At 39.9% G+C, this 24,371-nt stretch overlaps 2 protein-coding genes across 9 annotated transcripts in view; both read right to left on the bottom strand.

The window, feature by feature from the left end:
• LOC125165718 (olfactory receptor 2G3-like) overlaps nt 1-24,371 on the bottom strand; it is a 278,541-nt gene that overhangs the window by 228,647 nt on the left and 25,523 nt on the right. The gene's annotated exons all lie outside the window — the stretch shown is intronic.
• On the bottom strand, nt 6,855-7,802 carry LOC125165717 (olfactory receptor 11A1). The gene has a single exon (XM_047858919.1). It carries the CDS (start codon nt 7,800-7,802, stop codon nt 6,855-6,857), a length of 948 nt encoding a protein of 315 aa, XP_047714875.1.

Here is a 24,371-nt window from a genome sequence, read left to right as displayed (position 1 = left end):
AGAAAGAGGAAGACACGGAATCTGAAGCAGGCTCCAGGCTCTGAGCCATCAGCACAGAGCCCAACACGGGGCTTGAACTCACAGACCGTGAGATCATGAGCTGAGCCAAAGTTGGATGCTTAAATGACTGAGCCACCCAGGTGCCCCTAAGAGCTGTTTTTTTGAAAGAATAAACAAAATTGATAACCCCCTAGCCAGACTTCTTAAAAAGAAAAGAGAAAGGACCCACATAAATAAAATCATGAATAAAAGAGGAGAGATCACAACCAACACCACAGAAATACAATTATAAGAGAATACCATGAAAAATTATACGCCAACAAACTGGACAATCTGGAAGAAATGGACAAACACCCAGGCACTAACACAGTACCAAAAATCAAACAGGAAAAAATAGAAAATTTGAACAGGCCCATAACAAGCAAAAAAAAATTAACTTAGTTTTTTTTTTAATTTTTTTTAACATTCATTTATTTTTGAGAGAGAGAATAGGCAAGAGAGAGTGCAAGCAGGGGAGGGGAAGAGAGGGAGGGAGACACAGGATCTGAAGCAGGCTCCAGGCTCTGAGCTGTCAGCACAGAGCCTGATGTGGGGCTTGAACCCACAAACTGCGAGATCATGACCTGAGCCAAAGTTGGATGCTCAACCGACTGAGCCACCCATGTGCCCCAAAATCGACTCAGTTTTTAAAAGTATCCTCATAAGTAAAAGTCCTGGGCCAGATGGTTTCCCAGGGGAATGCTTCTAGACATTTACAGAAGAGTTAATACCTATTCTCCTCAAACTGTTCCAAAGAATAGAAATGGAAGGAAAGCTTCCAAATTCATTCTGTGAAACCAGCATTACCTTGATTCCTAAACCAGACAAAGACCTCACTAAAAGGAGAATTACAGGCCAATTTTTGATGAACATGGATGCAAAAATTCTCAACAAGATATTATCAAATCGAATCTAACAGTACATTAAAAGAACTATTCACCACGATCAAGTGGGATTCGATTCTGGGCTGCAGGGCTGGTTGAAGATTTGCAAATCAATCAACATGATACACCATATTAATAAAAGAAGGGATAGGAACCATATGATCCTTTCAATAGATGCAGAAAAAGCATTTGACAAAATACAGAGTCTTTCTTGATAAAAACCCTCAAGAAAGTAGGGATAGAAGGAACATGCCTCAAGATCATAGAAGTAGTATATGAAAGACCCAGAGCTAATATCATCCTCAATGGGGAAAAACTGAGAACTTCCCCCCTAAGATCAGGAACATGACAAGGATGTCCACTCTCACCAGTGTTGTGCAACATAGTACTGGAAGTCCTATTCTCAGCAATCAGGCAACAAAAAGAAGTAAGAGGCATACAAATCAGCAAGGAAGATGTCAAACTTTCACTCTTCACAAATAACCTGATACTCTACCTGGAAAACCCAAAGACTCTACAAAAGAACTTCTAGAACTGATACATGAATTCAGCAAAGTCACAGGATATAAAATCAATGTACAGAGATCAGTTGCATTTCTATACAATGAAGCAGCAGAAAGACATATCAGAGAATTGATCCCATTTATAATTGCACTAAAAACTATAAGATGCCTAGGAATAAACCTAACCAAGGAGGTAAAAGATGTATATGCTGAACACTATAGAAAGTTCATGAACAAAATTGAAGAAGACACGGAAAAACATGCCATGCTCATGGATTGGAAGAACAAATATTGTTAAAATGTTGCTGCTACCCAAAGCAATCTACACATTCAATGCAAGCCCTATCAAAACAACACCAGCATTCTTCACAGAGCTAGAACAAACAATCTAAAATTTTTATGGGGACACAAAAGACCCCTAATAGACAAAATAATGTTGAAAAAGAAAACCAAAGCTGGAGACATCACAATTCCAGACTTCAAACTCTATTACAAAGCTGTAGTCATCAAGACAGTATGGTATTGGCAAAAAATAGACACACAGATCAGTGGAACAGAATAAAGAACCCAGAAATAGACCAACAAATATATGGCCAACTAACCTTGACAAAGAAGAAAAGAATATCCAATGGAAAAAGCAAAAACAAAACAATCTCTTTCAGAAATGGTGCTGGGAGAACTGGACAGCGACATGCAAAAGAATGAAACTGCACCACTTTCTTACACCATACACAAAAAATAAATTCAAAATGGATGAAAGAAAAATGTAAGACAGGAAACCATCAAAATCCTATGGGAGGAAACAGGCAGTACCTCTGTAGCTTCAGCCACAGCAACTTCTTACTAGACATGTCTCTGGAGGCAAGGGAAATAAAAATAAAAATGAATTATTGAGACCTCAACAAGAGCAAAACAGACTTAAGTAATATGCCTGATATAAAATTTAAGTAATGATCATAAAGATACTCAATGGACTTGAGAAAGAAGCTGAGGACATCAGTGAGTCCCTTAACAAGGAGATAAAAAAAAAAAAAAACAGAGGTGAAAAACACAATAAATGAAATAAAAATACTCTTGAGGGAATAAATAACAGCCTAGATGAAGCAGAGGAATGAATTAATGATCTGGAAGACAGAGTAATGGATAGTAATCAAGCAAAAGAGAGAAAAAAATTATGCAAATAGACTTAGGGAACTCAGTGACTCCATCAAGCATAATAACGTCAATATTATAAGGATCCCAGAAGAAGAAAAGAAAAGGGGGCAGAAAAAATTTTTTAAGAAATAATAGTTTAAAACTTCCTTGTGGGGGTAAGAAACAGAAATCCAGATCCAAAAAATTGACCCAATGATGTCCATGCCAAGACACACAGTAATTAAAATGGCAAAAAGTAGTTAAAAGAGAGAATTTTAAAAGCAGCAGGAGAAAAGAAACCAGTTATATACAAAGCAAACCCCATAAGGTTATCAGAGGATTTTTCAGCAGAAATTCTGCAAACCAGAAGGGATTAGCATGACATATTCAAAGTGCTGAATGGAAAAAATCTGCAGCCAAATATACTCTATCAAGCAAGGCTATCATTCAGATATGGAAGGAGAGATAAAAACTTTCTCAGACAAACAAAAACAAAAGAAGTTTGTGACCACTAAACCAGCCCTGCAAGAAATATTAAAGAGGAATCTTTAAGTGGAAACATCATAAATGAGAGTATGAAAAATAAATATATCTATAAAAATCAGTCAAAACATTTACAAAATAAAAGGATGTTAACATATGACACCATATACCTAAAATGAGGGTGGGGTGGAGTAAAGAATGCATTCAAACTTAAGCAACCATCAGTTTAATACAGACTATTATATGCAGAAGATGTTATATACAAACCTAATAGTAATGACAAATCAAAAGGCACTTAAAGATAAGCAAAGAATAAACAGAAAAGAATTCAAGAATATCACTAAAGAAAACCAGTAAATCATGAAAGAGAGCAAGAGAAGAAAAGGCCAGAGAAAAACTATAGAAACAACCACAAAACAAGGAACAAAATGGCAATAAATAAACATCTATCAATAATTCCTTTGAATGTAAATGAACTAAACACACCAATCAAAGGACATAGGTTAACAGAATTGATTTTTTTTAACTTATCTATATGCTTCCTTCAAGAGATGCATTTCAGAATTAAACACACCTGAAGATTGAAAGTGAGGGGATGGGGAAACATTATGGGTCTCAAAAGAAAGCTGGGGTAACAATACTTATACCAGAAAAAAACAGACTTTAAACCAAAGACTGTAACAAGAGACAAAGAAGGATAATACATAATAATAATTGGATTATTACAATCCAACAAGAAGATAAAATAATTATAAATATTTATGGACCCAACATGAGGGCACTCAAACACATACAATTAATAACAAGCATAAAGGAAATAGTCGATAGTAATACAGTAATAGTAGGGGACTTTAACACATCAATGGACAGATTATCCAAATGGAAAATCAACATGAGAACAATGGCTTTGAAAGACATACTAGACCAGATGGATTTAACAAATTTATTCGAAACATTCCATTGTAACACAGCAGAATATACATTCTTACCACATGCGCATGAAATGAACACTCTCTAGAACAGATCACATATTAGGCCACAAGAGAAGTCTCAACAAATTCAAAAAGATCAGTCATACCATGCATCTTTTCTGATCACAACACTCTGAAACTAGAAATCAACCACAAGAAAAATTTTGGAAAGACCATGAATACATTGAGGCCAAATAACATGCTACTAAACAGTGAATGGGTCAACCAAGAAATCAAAGAAGAAATCAAAAGTACATGGAAACAAATAGAAATGAAAACACAATGCTCCAAAACTTTTGGGATGCAGCAAGAAGTGGTTCTAAGAGGGAAGTTTAGACCAACACAGGTCTACCTCAAGAAGCAAGAAAAAGTTCAAATAAACAACCTCATCTTACACCTAAAGGAGAAATAAATACATAGATAGATAGATAGATAGATAGATAGATAGATAGATAGATAGATAGGGGCGCCTGGGTGGCTCAGTCAGTTGAGCGTCCGACTTCCGCGCTTAGGTCATGATCTCACGGTCCAAGAGTTTGAGCCCCGCGTTGGGCTCTGTGCTGACAGCTTGGAGCCTGGAGCCTGCTTCAGATTCTGTGTCTCCCTCTCTCTCTGACCCTCCCTCATTCATGCTCTGTCTCTGTCTCAAAAATAAATAAATGTTAAATAAATAAATAAATAAATAAATAAATAAAACAAAATAAGACAAAACCCAAAACCCGCAGAAGGAAGGAAATAATAAAGATTAGAGCAGAAATAAATGGTATAGGCCCTGAAAAAAACAATAGAACAGATCAATAAAACCAGGAGTTGGTTCACTGAAAAAATAGCAAAATTGATAAGCCTCTAGCTACACTCATCAAGGAAAAAAGAGAAGGGACTTAAATAAGTAAAATCACAAATGAGAGGAAATTAACAACCATCACCACAGAAATACAAACAATTGTAAGATTGTATTATGAAAAATTATATGACAACAAATCGGAAAACCCAGAAAAAAAAAATGGCTAAATTCCTAGAAACATATAAACTACCAAAACTGAAAAGAAGAAATAGAAAATTTGAACAGATCTATTACTAGTAAGGAAACTGAATCAGTATTTTTAAAATTCCTAACAAACAAAAGTCCAGTACCAGAGAGCTTCACAGAGGAATTCTACCAAACATTTAAAGAAGAGTTACTGCTATCACCCATCATCAGAGAAATACAAATCAAAACCACAATGAGATACCAATTCACGCCTGTCAGAACGGCTAAAATGAACAACTCAGGAAACAACAGATGTTGGTGAGGACATGGAGAAAGGGGAACTCTCTTACACTACTGGCAGGAATGCAAACTGGTGAAGCCACTGTGGGAAACAGTATGGAGGGTCCCCAAAAAGTTAAAAATAGACTACCCTATGACCGAGCAATTGCACTACTATGTATTTACCAAAAGAATGTGAAAACACTAATTCAAAGAATACGTACACTCCTATTTTTATTGCAGCATTGTTTATAATAGCCAAATTATGGAAGCAGCCCAAGTGTCCATCAACTGATTAATGGATAAAGAAGATGTGGTATACATACACAATGGAATATTACTCCACCATAAAAAGTATGAAATTTTTCCATTTGTAATGACAAGGATGAAACTAGAGAGTGTAATGCTAAGCAAAATAAGTCAGTCAGGGAAAGACAAATACCCTATGATTTCACCCATATGTGGAATTTAAGAAACAAAACAAATGAGCACCAGGAAAAAGAGAGAGGCAAACCATGAAACAGATGCTCAACTACAGAAAACAAACTGATGGTCACCAGAAAGGAGGTGGGTGGGAGATGGGGGAAACAGGTGATGGGTATCAAGGAGTGCACATGTTGTGATGAGCACCGGGTGTTATATGGAAGTACTGAATCACTTTAGTGTACTCCTAAAACTAATATTACATGGTATGGTAACTATATGTAATTGAAGTTAAAAATTTAAAAATGCCTTTACCAAAGAGCACACAGAATATTTGTATGTGGAATATGTACGTATACAATGCACACAACTGAAAGTCGCTCCAAAATCCTGCAGAAAAAAAGGAGCCATTGACTCCAAAAAGGAGTCATTGAAATAGGGTTGACAAATGTAGATAATGAAGCTGGATGATGGCTACATGGGGTTATTAGAATTTTCTCACTGCTTTCATATATGTTTAAAATTTTCTACAATAAAAAAACTTAAAAAAAGCAAATGCATTCACCTTTAAATGTTAAAAAATATTGTATACCCTTAGACTGGGCAGTTTAAGTCCTAAGGATTTATTATAGGAAAATCTGGATGTAAACTATGTTTGCATGGTGAAAGAATTGCATACAACTAAAAAATCCCATAAGCGAAGATTAAACAAGTCATGTTTAACCATCCTAAAAGCCCAGAAGAATGAATAACTACATACTCGTTGAAAAAGAAAGATGTTTAAGACATAGTGTCTAGTGAAAAACCAGATTACAGTTTCACAATCCAAGTTGTTTTATACATATGTGTGTGTATACACACATGCACACACACACACACACACGTACACACCTATTACAAGTAGCCAATATTTTTGCTTTCTGTTTCTGTTTCTGTGTATCTACTTTCTATATCAAATATTCATAGCCTATTTTAAAAAGAATAATAAAAGATAAATGTAAATTTTAAGTTAACACTTGAAATTGGTGCTCATTTTTAGAGTAACTACAGAATGTTTTACAGAGAGAAAGGTCAAAATAGAACAAAGTTCTTCCTCCCCAACCAGTCCTGAAGGACACCCCAATGGAGACATGCAAAGTCCAAATAAAATCCTCACCACCATTCTCCCTCAACTGAGTGTTTTGGTGAGCTTAATGTACAGAAGTCTCCGCAATGCATGATGAACCTCCTTGTTCCTCAGGGTGTAGATCACAGGATTGAGAAGAGGGGTGACCACAGTGTAGAGCAGGGCGAAGACCTTGGAGACAAGTTGGGAATGGACAGCAGAGGGTGCAATGTACAAGACCATGAGAGTTCCATAGAAGGTGGACACCACCACCAGGTGGGAGGAGCAGGTGGAGAAAACCTTTAGCCTCTGGGCCCCAGCAGGGACTTTGAGCACAGTTACCACGATCCGGACATAAGATGTCAGAATCAGCCCGAAGGGGACAGTGAGGCAGACCACAGACAGAATGAATGTTGTCATCTGGGCCACACTGGGATCCGAGCAGGCCAGGCCCATCAAGGGCATGAAGTCACAGTAAAAGTGGTCAATGTGGTTGGGGCCACAGAACCTCAGCTGGCCCATTAGGGCCACAACCAGTCCATCTACCATGAAGCCAGAGAGCCAAGCTATGACCACCAGCCCCAAGCACCCCCTGGGGCCCATCAGGAGTGGGTAGCGGAGTGGATAGCAGATTGCCAGGTAGCGATCATAGGCCATGACAGCCAGCATGAAGCACTCAGCCGTGGCTAGAGAACCGAAGATAAAGAACTGCAGCAAGCAACCAGCCACAGAGATGGCCGCTTCCTGCAAGAAGCCCTCTAGCATTTTGGGCACCACTGTGGAGGTGTAGAGGATCTCCAGGAAGGACAGGTTAGCCAGGAAGAAATACATGGGTGTGTGGAGCCTCCGTGAGCTAACCACCGCCACGACGATCAGCACATTCCCCATAACGATGGACACGTAGACAATGGTGAGCACAACAAAGAAAACAAGACGCAGCTCAGCTACATCATGGAAACCAAGGAGGACAAATTCAGTGATAGTTTGGTTTTCCAGAGCAACCATTTCCATGGGGATCGTCCAAGTTCCTGCCCGACAGAGATTAAGGGAGAGATTTTAGTGCATCTCCGTCTCCAACACCAACTCCAAGACAAGGAAGGCTAAAGTGAAAAGATGAGGGTGAGTCTCCCGCACAAATGTCCCTTGCACATCCTGATCTGTCCCCCTATAGTGGCTTCCTCCTGCAACTCTGTTCCCCCGACCGTCCTTAACTGTGTATGTTCTTCATGGCTCAGGAGAGTTTGTCCAAACACAAGCGTAGTCTTCAGGACCCTTTACCCTATTAATTCAACCCAGTGTTTCTGTGACACAATGAATCCACCAGCCTCATGCGTAGAGCCAGCCACACAGTCGTCCTCCTGAACAGCAGACTAATACCCTCCAAATGCCTGCGAGACACTCCCTACCCTCAGCTCAAAATCAGCAGGATCAAACACAAATCCTCATATCTTTCCCAGTCACAACCAACTGGGCAGGTAGTGTGAAATTCTGCTTTGATCCCAAGCTTACCATATCATTGCCATTTCAGCTGAATGCCCTCTCCCATTCCCAACCTCCAGTCAGTAAAATCCCACTGGTTGTTCCTTGGAAAGTTCTTACACATTCCCTCCTCCCCACACACCAACTTCACAGCCTCTTCATGATTCTCTTAGCAGTCACCTCTGTGTGATCTTAGCAGTTACAACTGTGTGGACTCCTTGTCCCCTCTCATGTATCGAAACAATCTTCTTTAGATCCTGGTTTCATCAAGTCATTCAAGATTTTATAGGGGAAATGTGATAAATGTGGGAACAGAGGGACCAAATGCAGAGGGAGTGGAGGGGGCATGACAGTGCAGCCAGAGAAGGTGGTTGTAGGCTCAGTCTTGAAGTACAGGGAAGAGCTGGTCAGGCAACAGGTGCTGAAGATTCTAGGTCAAATAAAACCATTCCATACACTCAACAGCTTACCATCTTGTGGAGAAAATGGACACATCAACAAATAATCGCAATACGCTAAAAGAGAGCTCATGAATCCAACCTGCAAGAAACCCTCCTGGGTGGAAATAACCCTGGACTGGTGGGATTGCTAAGGAGAAAGGAAGGTGTGGAGTGAGGGCATTTCAGGTAAAAGGAAAATGAAGAGTAGAAACTGAGGCAAGAAACAGCACACAGTGTGAGAGGGGAAGAGGGTGTCAGGGAGAAAGCAACCAAGGGCAATTAAAAGAAATTCACTTCTGAAGAAGCGTTAGGATTGAGGCAAAGAGTGTGGAAGGTAGGGATGCAGATGTGGGCCCAGACCAGAGCATGGGGGTCCTGTCCTGTTGTGAGGAGAGCTGGGGCTTTGTCCTGTAGGCAGGAGGGAACACAGAGGTGACACGGTCCACCTGCACCTGGCTGGTACTGAGGAAGCTGGGCCCAAGGTAGCTGGAGTGGGGGATGGGCGATTCCACATCTCAGCTGCATCCTGGGGAGCAGGTGCACTGCCTTGAGGTGACCACTCATTGCTCTGTTATGTGCACTCTCTCCTCCATGGAAATCTCTCCTCTGTGCAAAGACTGCCAGCTCATCTATCACAGATATTAGTATTTATATCCACACTCAACAAAGTTCTCAACAAAGATAAAGGTTCAGTAAACCCTGATGTTTAAAACTGCCTGTCCCACAACCAAAGCCCACATGAAGTGATTAGGAGGGTTTTGTGCTCCATGGACTTAGGAACCCCAGAGGTTCTGTTAATGTCTATTCCCTACCCTCCGTATCAGTGCTCTTCCTTGGGGTCCAAATTTGACCTTCCTCTGGACCTCCTGTAGCCCCTAGATCACTTATGCATCCCAAACCCACTCTGAGGCTGGGGTTCTTTCTACACACTGGTCTCTCAGAAGTAGAGGCAGGCCAGGACCTCCAGGAATAAATAGCTCCCCACTATCACCACCCCAGAAATCAGCAACAGAACTTGATCATACTGACTCAGCCATTTATCCCTACAGCGACAAGATTTGCATTCCTACAGATTCCACTCATTCACTCTCCAGATTGTAAATGAAACGCAATCCTTCTCTCCTAGGGCGGCACTGAGCCAGCTGAAACCAGAGAGAGGTGTAGTGGAGGCTAGCATGTCGAGGACAAACATAAGGTTAACGATCTTGCTGTGAAACCAACATGTACCGATTACAATCTATTTCATGACTTTGTCCAAAGGAACAAGGTATTATTTTCCTCACTCCAACTATGTGGGAGAGGCTACTTCAGGGAAGGCAGACTGAGGGCGGGAGCAAGTCAGAGAGCACAGCAGCTGAGGGTGGGAGCAAGTACAAGAGAGTACAGCAGCTGCAGCACTCAGAGCACATGTCCCCGGGGGGCAACCTCTAGGGCACCATCAAGACCTCAGTCTTGGCAAAATCAAGCCCCCCACAGCCACAATATGAGAAGACAGCAAACATGTTACAGTGTCCTGGGGCACCACTTACCTTCATTATACCAGGGAACAAATGCTAAACAATGCTGACTTACCCAGGGATGTGGTTAGAGGGTGAAAACAAAGGGTGAGATATGAATATTAAGGGAAACTCAGGGGATAAGCCATTTTCAAAAGAAGCCAAGGTGCTGTGACTCAGGACACATGAGCTAGTCAGCCTGGAGCCAAAGAAAATTCCACTTTCCATCCCCAGAGGAACACCTAATTTAAATAAATGTGTGTGTGGTCACAGAATCTGCTGGAAGCGTTCCTGGAAACATGGATGTATCCTATTTTTGTATCCACATGACTCCTGAAACAGAATGCTACGGGCACCAGTGACAGTCACAGCAAAGTTTATTGCAACGAGAGACAAGGCCAACCGATTTCGGGACCAACATTTTTGATCAGAGTGCAGCCTCGAACAGCCAGGGTACAGAGTTTTTATAGCCGACCACATTGTCTTATCATCACCTGGGAACAGAACAAAGAAATAGTTCCCAGATGAGGTGGAAACAGTTCCTGGATGGGGTGATTATTTTAGACTTTCTGCAATTAAGTCGCAACCAGTTGATCTCCTTGACTCTGCCTCTGGCGCCACTTTTCTTTGAACTTTTGTTCCCTTAATTGGTGAAGCCTAATTTACAAGAGTAGGAAGTGTAATTTACAAGAGTAAAGCAAGGCTGTTATCTCTTAACCTTCAGTGTCAAAACAAAGCTGTTCTCTCTCAAGCTATAGGTTAGCCCTACGCTACAATTTAACCCTTATACTATCTCCCAAACCAGATTGTTCTCAGTACTGTTTTAAAAGCTCATTCACAGGGGTGCCTGGGTGGCTCAGTCAGTTAAGTAACTGACTGCAGCTCAGGTTATGAAACCACAGTTCATGGGTTCAAGCCCCACGTCAGGCTCTGTGCTGACAGCTCAGAGCCTGGAGCCTGCTTCAGAACCTGTAGTCTCCCTCTCTCTCTCTGTTCCTCCCCTGCTCACTCTCTGTCTCTCAAAAATAAATAAATGTTAAAAAAAAATTAGTAAATAAATAAAAATAAATTTAAAAATAAATAAATAAAGTTCTTTCATGTGAAAATGAGTTTTATATCATAAGAGAACCCTGGCTTTTCAGACCACCACATTCTAGCCCTGTTTTTCAAGGGGTTAGGGGATTGGGGGTGCAAGAGGAAAGCCAAGGAGTGTGGGTTGTGCACAAGGCCATCTGCAGGAGAGGCCACAGCCCCTCAGAAGCAGAGAGGGGCCGCTGAGTAGGGTAGGAGCTCAATTTCGTGCTCCAAGACTGCTTTCTAACTGGGACGGAAATGAATATAGTGTAAAATATCTACTGTTTCTCTGAAAAACACGCAATCACAGACTCAACCCTGTACAGATACAAGTCATAACCGGGAGTCCTCAGTTAAAACTACCACCATTTATGGGGCGCCTGGGTGGCTCAGTCGGTTGAGCGTCCGACTTCGGCTCAGGTCACGATCTCACGGTCTGTGAGTTCGAGACCCGCATCAGGCTCTGGGCTGATGGCTCAGAGCCTGGAGCCTGCTTCCGATTCTGTGTCTCCCTCTCTCTCTGCCCCTCCCCCGTTCATGCTCTGTCTCTCTCTGTCCCAAAAATAAAATACACGTTAAAAAAAAAAAAAAAAACTATCACCATTTATGGAAATGCAAACTGTGGGTTTTAATTTATCTTTAGAAAATGAGGAAAATTTATCCTCATATATTTGACAGTGTGTGCTGACCTTGTTATTTTTATAAACATAAAACAAGTTAATTAAATTTTAATTTAGTTTGAATTTTTAATTTGTTAACTCTTTAATTCTCTTCGGCATTTACTCCATAATAAAGCAGAAAATATACTAAATTTTTTTTAAGAAGACAGCGTGACTTTGGGCATATCTCAGTTATCCCACAAGAAAGAGGATACATTTCCATCATGAGCAAAATTGGGGTAAAGACCCCAGTCCACCTCCAGGAGACAAGGAGATGAGCTGGGTGCACAGGGAAGACTGAAAACCTGCGTTTTAAGATCCCAACGACAGAAGCTGCAACAACACGATTCTGAAGGAAGACCATGGGATTTCCTTAAAGGCCTTTGAAAAAGAGTTTTTGACTCTGAGTTAATGGAAAGGTCTTATTGGTTAGTGGAGAAAACTGCAAACACCAATTCTTTAGCTTTCTAAAAGCATCTGTGAACCAAGCTGCAAAGAATTCTACAAAAACAGGGAGCTCACCTGAATGGCAATCCCACAGGAAAGCCGTGAAGAGGAGGAAGCCTAAGATGTGCGGAGGGCCTGGGAACCCTGGCGCCTCCCGCCCCGGGCATTCTCCCTCCCACTCTCCCTCCTGGAGCTCACGCTGAAGCCAAGAAGGGCTCTGATTAGGACCAGCTCCCGGGTCGTGCCCTCTCCCCCCTCCATCGCCTCTGCCAGATCCTAGTCCTGGTCTTACCACTGGAAAGCTGACAACTGCCTGAGGGGAGAGCCCCTGAGAGCCAATTACAGATTTCCTGGAGAGCAGCCCTAAATGAACACCAAAGAACAGCCTCCTGAGACACTAGTTTCTTTCCAGAGGAATCTCCTGAACTGTTGGCTTGACCAGACATGGAGCGGAAACCAGGAATCCCCACGGGGACTGATGGTCTCCCCACAGCAGCTCAGGCTGTTCCACAGAACTCGCGAAGTTCCCCTGAGTTCTCCACTCATCCCTCCACAAGTTCCCAACAGCTCCCAAAGGGGTCCTCCCTCCCATGCCACCTCCAGGCCGATCATCCCAGACAGCTGACCCTTGAATAGATGTGGGGGTCAGAGTCACTGACCCCCCCAGGGAGCCCAAAACCCACATATAACTTTGACTCCCCCAAAATTTAGTTACTAATAGCCTACTGCTGACCAGAAGCCTCACCAACAACATACACTATTAGCACATATTCTGTATGTTATGTTTATTATATATGGTGTTCTTACAGTAAGAAAATGCTATTAAAATCATAAGGAAGAAAAAATACATATACAGGTCTGTGCTTTGTTTAGTAAAAAAAAAAAAAAAAAATCTGCATATAAGTGCCCATGTTGTTCAAGAGTCAACTGTGTTTTAGTAGAGACAACCCTTAAGAGTGTTTTGTGTGGATCAAAGCCAAGGCTGGGCTTGCTTTCAGGGAGGGAATCTCTCATGTTGCTACAAAGTAACATCCAAATACAACAGTCCTGCAATCTGTCAAAGGGTGACCTTGCTTCAAAATTATGCACCCCTTGCTTGCTGACCCACTTCCCTCAGTCTGTAGCAGAAATAACCTACTTCCCTTGAGGTTTGCAGACCACTGGCCTTGGGGAGTGAAGGGCCACACCTTCACAGAGGATATGGCCTGAACGCACTGGAAAACAGCTGCAGCGGGTGCCAGAGAGTCTGTTCAGGGTCATGTCCACCCGTGACTACCCACCCAGCCACCTGCTCCTCCCAAATGCAGCCCCCTCCCTTTCCCCCATGTCTTCCCCTTTAATGTCTACAGCTTCCCCAGGACAGGGAAGATGACCTTTGAGACATTAGTCCACCATCTTCCCAGGCTGCTGGCCCTCTGAGTAAAGAGATCTTTCCTTTCCCACCATCTCTTGTCTCCAAGTATTGATTTTTGAGCAGCGAGCAGCCAATCTGAGCAGGGAACCAATTCTCAGTAACACAAAGGTTATATGGCCTTTCAATAACCTCTGTGCGGAATGCCTGCCCTATATATCTACTGTTTTATAAGCAGTACACACCCATGAGGTACATAAAGGTTATTGACCTTAAACATTACCAGCTAAAACAGGTTTATTTGGGATGAGTGGAGAATTGCGATTCAGGACATGAAAGTCACCACATTTTGAAATCTCAACACCTAGGAGAGTTCTCCACACCCAAGAACCTGGCATGTGAACCCAGACAAACCCGAATTCAGTCAGGACTCCCAACCTCTACCCCCACAAAGCACAGACTTAAAGGGTCTCATTGTCAAGGTCCGGATTCGGGAACACATCATGTCTTGGGCATTTTATACTCTCCCATCAGTGCCTATATGCTGTATGTTTCTCATGCTGTTTTCGTGGTTGACTTAAGGGACACTAATCATCATGAACAAAACAATTTGTACATAATCCAAACTGAAGGAAGTTCACAACTGCTGACAGTCATTTCATGACCCTGACTTCCAACAAGTCTGCTCCAATGATGAAGTTGATGGGCAAACATCACTTCAGACAGGAGTCAAGTTTACCATGGAGAGTCTGAATCATCTTACTCTGAGAGGTTTTTCACAAACGTTTTTGTCAAAATACTTTTTATTGTCCAGACTATAATCCCATGGTGGGAAGCAAAGATCATTTGTGGCAGTAGACGTGGGTATCATCCTAGTAAGAGATTTATCCTGGGCCAGAAAATGAGGCCCCCAAAATTGGGTGTGATATTAGCAAGAAAAATATATTTCTCCCTTCTTTGGTGTGCTGGGGTCAGCTTGGCCCAGCCTGGGAGATGTGAAAAGGTCATGAGCAGTCAGAGATGTGGTATCTATACTCTTGGCCAGAAGAATTACCACGGACAAGGACATTCAGGTACATGGGGGACAGTATGATAGCAAATAGTTACCTGCATCATATTTAGCTCCCATTAAACTACAGCTACAGCAGATTCTCCTATAGCTACAACTTGATCTGAGCTGCACAAAGGATTCCAAAATGGCCTGTTCCCTTTTTTGGGGCCAGCAGTCACTTTCCCCACAGCCAGGGTGGGGAAGGAGAGACCAACCATGCAGAGAATGTCTAAGCAGAGGGAGGCAGTCAGCACCATCACAGAGCAGGATTGTGAAGGCACGGGGAGGGACTGGGCAGGAAGGACCAGAGAAGCCCAGTCCTGAACACATCTTGCCAACTCTCAGAATGGACCATGGGGCAGTTCAAGGTGGGGTTAATATCAGGCTCAAGCCTGACAACTTACATCATTGCTGTTTTGGTCACATATAAACCCCACTTTGCATCAGTAATTCCACTTGGAAAAGAAGTGCACATTCCCAAAGGGCCCCATGTCCCTAGGATATCTCACAAGCCAGAGCTCAGTACCATTGCCTGAGCAGTAGTCCCCTGGCCCCGTGCATGGCACCTTACACAACTTCTATCCAAGAAGCTTTTAACAACAGTGTCTCTTGGACCTAACTAGAAATACTGTCTTATCCCACACCTTCCACAGCTTCTTGAGATTAGCAATGCATTTTCTTTATTTTTTTAAGTTTATTTCTTTATTTTGATGAGGGAGAGGACAGAGAGAAGCCCAAGTAGGCTCCACACTGTCAGTACAGAGCCCGATATAGAGCTCAAACTCATGAACTCTCTCTCTGCCCCTCCCCCACTCGTGCCATGTCTCTGTCTCTCAAAAATAAGTAAACATCAAAAAAAACCCACTATATTAATCATAAATTTGATTAACATGGAATAGTGAAAAAAAATGCAAGTTCATAAATGAGAAAGAAGTCATAAACCACATATGTAGAAAAGATTTATTTTTATTATTATTATTTATTACACTTGGTAAAACTCTAAAAGTAATTTTGAAAATATAGATGCGATGGATAACTTTCTGTATTATTATATCTGTATAATCTGTATAATAGTACAATTTCTGTGAAATATAACTAGAAAATTTGAACAAGGATCCTGGAAAAGTTAAATCAATCTCAACTGGGAAGATGAAGATCACCAATAATAATAATACAGCACTAATAACAGAAAGCTTCACAGAGTTAGCTAAGCATTAAAAATAGATGACTCAAGGGGCGCCTGGGTGGCGCAGTCGGTTAAGCGTCCGACTTCAGCCAGGTCACGATCTCGCGGTCCGGGAGTTCGAGCCCCGCGTCAGGCTCTGGGCTGATGGCTCAGAGCCTGGAGCCTGCTTCCGATTCTGTGTCTCCCTCTCTCTCTGCCCCTCCCCCGTTCATGCTCTGTCTCTCTCTGTCCCAAAAATAAATAAAAAACGTTGAAAAAAAATTAAAAAAAAAAAAAATAGATGACTCAAATTATTTAAATTAATTTAAGGCATAGAAAAAGAAAATTCCATAATTGATTCTATAAAGTCAATATCACCTACATGTGCAAACCTGATAAAATTTTTTTAATTTTTTAATGTTTATTTACATTTGAGAGAGAGACAGAGACACAACAGGAGAGGGGCAGAGAGAAAGGGAGACACAGAATCTGAAGCAGATTTCAGGCTCTGAGCTGTCAGCACAGAGCCCAACGCAGGGCTCAAACTCATGAACCATGAGATCATGACCTGAGCCAAAGTGCGACACTTAACCGACTGAACCACCCAGGCCCCTAAGATTTTTTTAATGTACATAAATTTCACTTATGAACATATAAAATGTTTGTAAGTTTAGAAGTTAAATGTTTATAAAATAAAATTTTTATTGAAAAAACTAGCAGGGTATCAAAAGAATGCATCATGACCAAATGAATTCAGGATATCAAAAAATCTTTCAACATAAGAATTACATCAACAAAGAAGAGTGCCATATGATATCAATGGATGCAAAAAATTAGACAAAATGTTTGTCATTAGACAAAATTCACAGGTCACTTATCCAATAAAACCTTGAAGTACAATAGCAATGAGAGTAGCCTACTTAATGATGAAAATGTTATTGACCTAAAAATGTGAATCTCAATGGTAAAATGCTAAAAGATATGTCCATTACAATTGGACTTCTTGCCTACAACTACTGCCAATATTATCAATATTGCTATAGAAGTTTAACAAATGCAGTAAGAAAAAGATAATCAGTATGATATTTGGAGAAAATATAAACTTAATTGTAGTCTGATACTATTACTTTTCACTGGATTTTATAATTAGAAAGCTTAAAGGTTTATTGGAAATACTAGAATTAAGTGCCTTTGGCAGATGTTTGGATATAAGATAAATATACAAACTAATTGCTCTGTGTTTTTCCTCGGAACCAGTCAGAAGCGAAATGAGGGAGGATACCACTCAAATTTCAAGTGAAAACATTGAAAATTTAAGGAAAAGTGAAACACCTATCTAAAAAATACTGTGAAATTATTAAAGCCCATTTGGACAAATGAAAAGATATACTATGTTCCTGAGGAGAACACTTAATACAACAGAAATATAAGTTCTCCAAAGTTAACATATATTTAATACAAAAAAAATCCCAAGTCAGATACTTTAAAATTGGACAAAATAATAGTAAAATATGTCTAGAGTACTGTTCTCAGGAAATTCAAGAGAATTGTACAAAAGAGAACAGAGGGAGAGGAGAGCTTGACATAACAGATAATAGAGTATACTATACATTTACATAGTCTACAAGAGACTCACTTTATTTTTTTAATATGAAATTTATTGTCAAATTGGTTTCCATAGAACACCCAGTGCTCATCCCAACAGGTGCCCTCCTAAATGCCCATCACCCACTTTCCCCTCCCTCCCACCCCCCATCAACTCTCAGTTTACTGTCAGTTTTTAAGAGTCTCTTATGGTTTGGCTCCCTCCCTCTCTAACTCTTTTTTTCCCTTCCCCTCCCCCATGGCCTTCTGTTAAGTTTCTCAGGATCCACATAAGAGTGAAAACATATGGTATCTCTGTCTTTCTCTGTATGACTTATTTCACTTAGCATAACACTCCAGTTCCATCCACGTTGCTACAAAAGGCCATATTTCATTCTTTCTCATTGCCAATTAGTATTCCATTGTATATATAAACCACAACTTCTTTATCCATTCATCAGTTGATAGACATTTAGGCTCTTTCCACAATTTGGCTATTGTTGAAAGTGCTGCTATAAACATTGGGGTACAAGTGCCCCTATGCATCAGCACTCCTGTATCCCTTGGGTAAATTCCTAGCAGTGCTATTGCTGGGTCATAGAAGAGACTCACTTTAGATTTAAAGATGCAGGGGCGCCTGGGTGGCGTAGTCGGTTAAGCGTCCGACTTCAGCCAGGTCACCATCTCGCGGTCCGTGAGTTCGAGCCCCGCGTCAGGCTCTCGGCTGATGGCTCAGAGCCTGGAGCCTGTTTCCGTTTCTGTGTCTCCCTCTCTCTCTGCCCCTCGCCCATTCATGCTCTGTCTCTCTCTGTCCCAAAAATAAATAAATGTTGAAAAAAAAAATTAAAAAAAAAAAAAATAAAGATGCATAGAAGCTGAAAGTAAAGGAATGAGAAAGATATTTCATGAAAATGGTAATCAAAAGAAAATAAATGTAGCTACACCTACATCAGACAAAATAGACTTTAAGTCAAAAACTGTCTCAATAGACAAAGAAGGCCGTTATATAATGATGAAAGGGTCAATTCAACAGGAAAACATAACAATTATAAATATACTTACACCCAACATCAGAGCACCTAAATATGTAAAGCAAATATTGACAGATCTGAAGGGAGAAATAGACAACAATACAATATTATGGGGGACTTCATTACCCTACTTTCCACAATGAATAAGTTGGGGCACCTGGGTGACTCAGTTAAGTGTCCAACTTTGGGTTAGGTCATGATCTCACAGTTCAGGAGTTCGAGCCCCACATTGGGCTCTGTGCTGACAGCTCAGAGCCTGGAGACTGCTTCTGATCCTGTGTTTCTCTCTCTCTGCCCCTCCCCACTCATGCTCTGTCTCTCTCTCTCTCAAAAATAAATAAACATTTAAAATGTTTAAAAAAGAAAACAATGGATAAGTCATCCAGATAGGAAATCAGTAAGGAAATACTAGACTTGAACTATACTTTAGATCACGCAAACACATACAGATCATTCCATCCAATAGCAGAAGAATATGCATTCATCCCAAATGCACATGGAACATTCTCCAGTATAGATTCCACTATAGATAACACAAAACAAGTGTTAACAAATTTAAGAAGATTTAGAATTTTTTTAATGTTTATTTGTTTTTGAGAGAGAGACAGAGTGCAAGCAGGAAAGGGGCAGAGAGAGAGGGAGACACAGAATCCGAAGCAGGCTCCAGGCTCTGAGCTGTCAGCACAGAGCCCAATGCAGGGCTTGAACTCACGAACCATGAGATCATGACCAGAGCTGAAGCTGTACACTGAACTGACTGAGCCACCCAGGTGCCCCTAAATTTAATAAGATTTAAATAATTTCAGGGGTTTTTCTCACCCCAATATAATGAAACTGGACATCAAAAAGAGCAAGAAAATGGAAAAAATTACAACTACACAGAAGCTAAAAAAAAATTTTTTTTAAAGTAGGCCCTACACCCAGTGCAGGACTTGAACTAACAACCCCCAGATCAAGAGTCACACACTCCACCAACTGAGCCAGTTGGCACCCCTAAAAAACATAATCTTTAACAACATTAGGTCAAACAGGAAATCAAAAGGGAACTTAAAAAGTATCTTAAGACAAATGAAAAAAGAAACACAACACGCCAAAACATAACTGATGCAGCAAAATCCATACTAGGAGGGAAAATTATAGCAATAAACATCTACATTAAAAAAGAAAGAGCTCAGGGGCACCTGGGTGGCTCAGTCAGTTAGGCGTCCGACTTCAGCTCAGGTCATGATCTCATGGTTTGTGAGTTGGAGCCCCCCCCGTGTGGGGCTCTGTGCTGACAGCTCAGAGCCTGGAGCCTGCTTTGGATTCTCTGTCTCCTTCTCTCTCTGCCCCTCCCTGACTTGTGCTGTCTCTCTCTGTCTCTCAAAAATAAATAAATGTAAAAAAAAAATTTAGTAAAAAATAAATAAAATAAAAAAGGGAAGAGCTCAAACAACCAAACCTTAAACTAGAAAAAGAACAAAGCACAAATTTAGCAGAAGGCAGGAAATAATAAAGATTAGAACACAAATAAATCAAATTAAGAATTTTTAGCAATAGAAAAATTCAATAAAACTAATAAGTGGTGTTTTCAAAATATAAAATCAGCAAGCCTTTACCTAGACAAACTAAAAAAGAAAAGAGGGAAGACTCAAAATCAGAAATGAAAGAAGAGACATTACAATGAATGTCTCAGGGGAAAAAAAAGAATCATAAGGAAATATTATGGATAATTATATGCCAACAAACTGGATAATCTAGAAGACCTGAATAAATTCCTAGAAATATCTAGCCTGCCAAAACTGAACCAAGAAAAACCAGAAAACCTGAAAAGACCAATAACCAATAAGAAGATTGGATCAGTAATCAAAACATCCCAAAAGAGAAAAGCTCAGGACTAATTGGACTCATGGGTAAATTCTACCATTCGAAGAAGAATTAAACCAATCCTGTTTAAACTCTTTCAAAAAATAGAAGAGAGAACAATTTCAAACTTATTTTATAAGACCAGCTTTACCATGATACCAAAACCAGAAAGACACTACAGGAAAAGCATAGGCCAACATCACTGGTGAACATAAATGCAAAAGTCCTCAACAAAACACTAGCAAACCAAGCTCAACAGCACACTAAAAGGATCTTACACCATAACCAAGCAAGACTTATACCTGAGATGCAAGGAAGTTTCAACACACACAAATTAATCAAAGTGATTCACCCCATTAACAAAATGAAAGAAAAAGAAACCACATGATCATCTCAATAGATGCAGGAAACATTTTTGAAAAAAAATTCAGCATCCGGTTGTGACTAAAACTGAACAATATAGGGGTGCCTGGGTGGCTTGGTCGGTTGAGCATCCGACTCTTTATTTCAGCTCAGGTCATGATCCCAGCGTCATAAGATCAAGCCCCTTGTCAGGCTCTGCACTGAGTGTGGAGCCTGCTGAGGAGTCTGTCTGTCTGTCTGTCTGTCTCTCTCTCTGCCCCTCTCCCACCATCTCTAAAAAAAATAAAAACTTTATTTTTTTAATGTTTATTTATTCTTGAGAGACAGAGACAGAGCACAAGCATGGGAGTGGCAGAGAGAGAAGGAGACACAGAATCTGAGCTGTCAGCACAGAGCCAGACATGGGGCTCAAACCCATGAACCACGAGATTACGACCTAAGCCAAAGTTGGATACTTAACCAACTGAGCCACCCAGGTGCCACAAAAAATAAAAACTTTAAAAAATTCAACAAAATAGAATTAGAAGGAACATACTTCAACACAATTAAGATGACAATAATAGTAATAAAGGCTTTATATGAAAAACCCCTGGCTGGTATTATAGTCAATTGTGAAAAACTGAAAACTTTTCCTCTAAGATCTGGAACAAGGCAAGGATGCCCATTCTCACCACCTCATTAAACACAGAAATGGAAGTCATGGCCAGAGCAATTAAACAAGAAAAAGAGGTAGAAGTCATCCAAATCCATAAGAAAGTACAATTATGTCTGCAGATAATGTGATTATATGTGTATAAAACCCTAAAGGTAACCTGTAAGAACTAACAAAGGAACGAAGGTACAGGGTACAAAACCAACATACAAAAATCAGTAGTATTTTTATACACAGTGACTATCTGAAAGGAAATAAGAAAATAATCCCACTTAAAATAACATCAAAAACAAAAATACTCAGGAATAAATTTAACCCAGGAAGTGAAAGATCTGTACAATTAAAACTATAAAACACTGAAAGAAATTTTAAAAAGACATGAATAAATGGAAAGATATGCTGAGTCCATGGACTGGAATAATTAATATTATCAACATGTGCATACAACCCAAGGTGATATACAAATTCAGTGCAATTCCTATCAAAATTCCAAGGGCTTTTGTCACAGACATAGAAAAAAACAATCCCAAATTCCATATAGAACCACAAAAGACCCTGAAGAGCTAAAGCAATCTTGAGCAAGAAGAACAAAACTGGAGACATAACACATTCTGATTTTGAAATATATTTCAAAGCTACCGTAATCTAAACAGTATGGTATTGGCATAGAAACAGACACAGACCAATGGAACAGAGTAGAGAGCCTGAAAATAAACCCACACCTATGTGGTCAACTAATTTTTGACAAAGGCACTAAGAACATATGATGAGGAAAAGATAGTCTCTATAATAAAGATTGTTGAAAACTTGGATATGCATATACATGGAAGGAAAGAGGGAAGAAAGGAAGGGAGGGAGGAAGGAAGAGAGAAAGAGGGAAAGAGAAAAAAGAGAAAGAAAGAAGAAAGGAAAAAGAAATTGGACCCTTATACAACATAAAAAAATTCCTCAAAATGATTAAAGATTTAAATGTACATCCTGAAACCATAAAGCTAGTAGAAGTAAACAAAAGGAACACTCCTTTATGTTAGTCTTGACAATGATTTTTTTGATTTAACAATCAAAAGCACAGGCAACAAAAGCAAAAATTCACAAATGGGACTACATCAAACTGACAAGCTTTTGCACACAAGATAAGCAATTAAAATGAAAGGCAACCTATGGAATGGGGGAAAATCTTTGCAAACAATATATCAGATAAGGAGTTAGTTTCCAAGATATGTAAGGAACCCATACAACAGCAATAAAACAAACAACCTGATTTTAAAAACAAGCATAGGATCTGAACAGATATTTTTTTCCAGAGAAGACATACAGATGGCCAAGAGGTATATGAAAAGGTGGTCAACATAACAAATCATAGGGAAATGCAAATCAAAACTACAATGAGATGTCAGCTCACACCTGCTAAGATGCTATTATCAAAAAGACAAAACTAACAAGTGTTGGAGAGGATGTGGAGCAAAGAAAATTGTTGTAGATTGTCAGTGGGAATGTCAACTGGTACAGCTATTATGGAAAATAGTATGAAGGTTTCTCAAAAATTAACAATAGAACTAACATGATCGAGCAATCCCACTTCTGGATCTACATCCAAACAAAATGAAAACAGGATCTCAAACAGATATCTGCATTCCCATGCTCACTGCAGTATATTCATAGTTGCTAAGATATGGGAACAGCCTATGTGTGAACAGCTGAATATATATATACTTTTATATTGTTTATGTGTATACTGTATATGTGTGTATATATAGTACATATGTGTGTATATGTCTATACATAGTGCATATGTGCATATGTGCATTTATATATATGTGTGTATATATGTCTATACGTAGTACATATGTACATATGTGCATTTATATATTATGTGTGTACATATGTCTATATATACTGCATATGTGCATATGTGCATTTATATATGTGTATATATGTCTATACATACTGCATATGTGCATATGTGCATTTATATATGTGTGTATATATGTCTATACATAGTACATATGTACATATGTGCATTTATATATTATATGTGTGTACATATGTCTATACATACTGCATATGTGCATATGTGCATTTATATATGTGTGTATATATGTCCATACGTAGTGCATATGTGCAGATGTATATTTATATAAATACATACATAATGGAATATTGTTCAGCCTTAAAAAAGAAGCAGTTCCTGGGGCGCCTGGGTGGCGCAGTTGGTTAAGCGTCCGACTTCAGCCAGGTCACGATCTCATGGTCCGTGAGTTCGAGCCCCGCGTCGGGCTCTGGGCTGATGGCTCAGAGCCTGGAGCCTGTTTCCGATTCTGTGTCTCCCTCTCTCTCTGCCCCTCCCCCGTTCATGCTCTGTCTCTCTCTGTCCCAAAAATAAAATAAAAAACGTTGAAAAAAAAATAAAAAAAAAAAAAAAGCAGTTCCTGCCATTTGTCACAATATGGGTAAACCTGGAGTACTTTATGCTAAGTGAAATAAGCCAAACACAGAAAGACAAATACTGCACGATTTATGTTATATGCAGCCAGTAGCAGTCAAACTCATAAAAGCAGAAAGTAGAGTAGAGGTTTCTAGGGGCTGGGGGCGGGAGACATGGGGAGATGTTGGCCAATGGCTATGAAGTTCTAGTTTACACAAGGTGAGTGTATTTGGGAGCTCCAGGGCACAGCACTGTAACTATGGCTAAAATATTGTATTCTATACTTGAAATTTTCTAAGGGGTAGATGTTAAGTATTCTTATGGCAACAAAGAAAAGATGCTAATTATGTGAGGTAAAAGATACATTAATTAGCTTGATTTGGGTGATTATTTCATAATTTACACATATATGAAATCATCAACTTATACCCCTTAAATACATATAATTTTTATGGGTCAATTATATCTCAAAATTCTACAGAACTATTTTTAAAAAATAGAAACTATTTAAAAAAGAA

This window comes from Prionailurus viverrinus, chromosome B2 (genome assembly GCF_022837055.1).
Source record: "Prionailurus viverrinus isolate Anna chromosome B2, UM_Priviv_1.0, whole genome shotgun sequence".
In the NCBI taxonomy this organism is placed as follows: Eukaryota; Metazoa; Chordata; class Mammalia; order Carnivora; family Felidae; genus Prionailurus; species Prionailurus viverrinus.
This window is presented reverse-complemented; position numbering and strand designations above follow the sequence as displayed.

Coding starts and splice junctions, on each gene's coding strand:
- LOC125165717 (XM_047858919.1), bottom strand. CDS start 7,802: ATGGAAATGGTTGCTCTGGAAAACCAAACTATCACTGAATTTGTCCTC.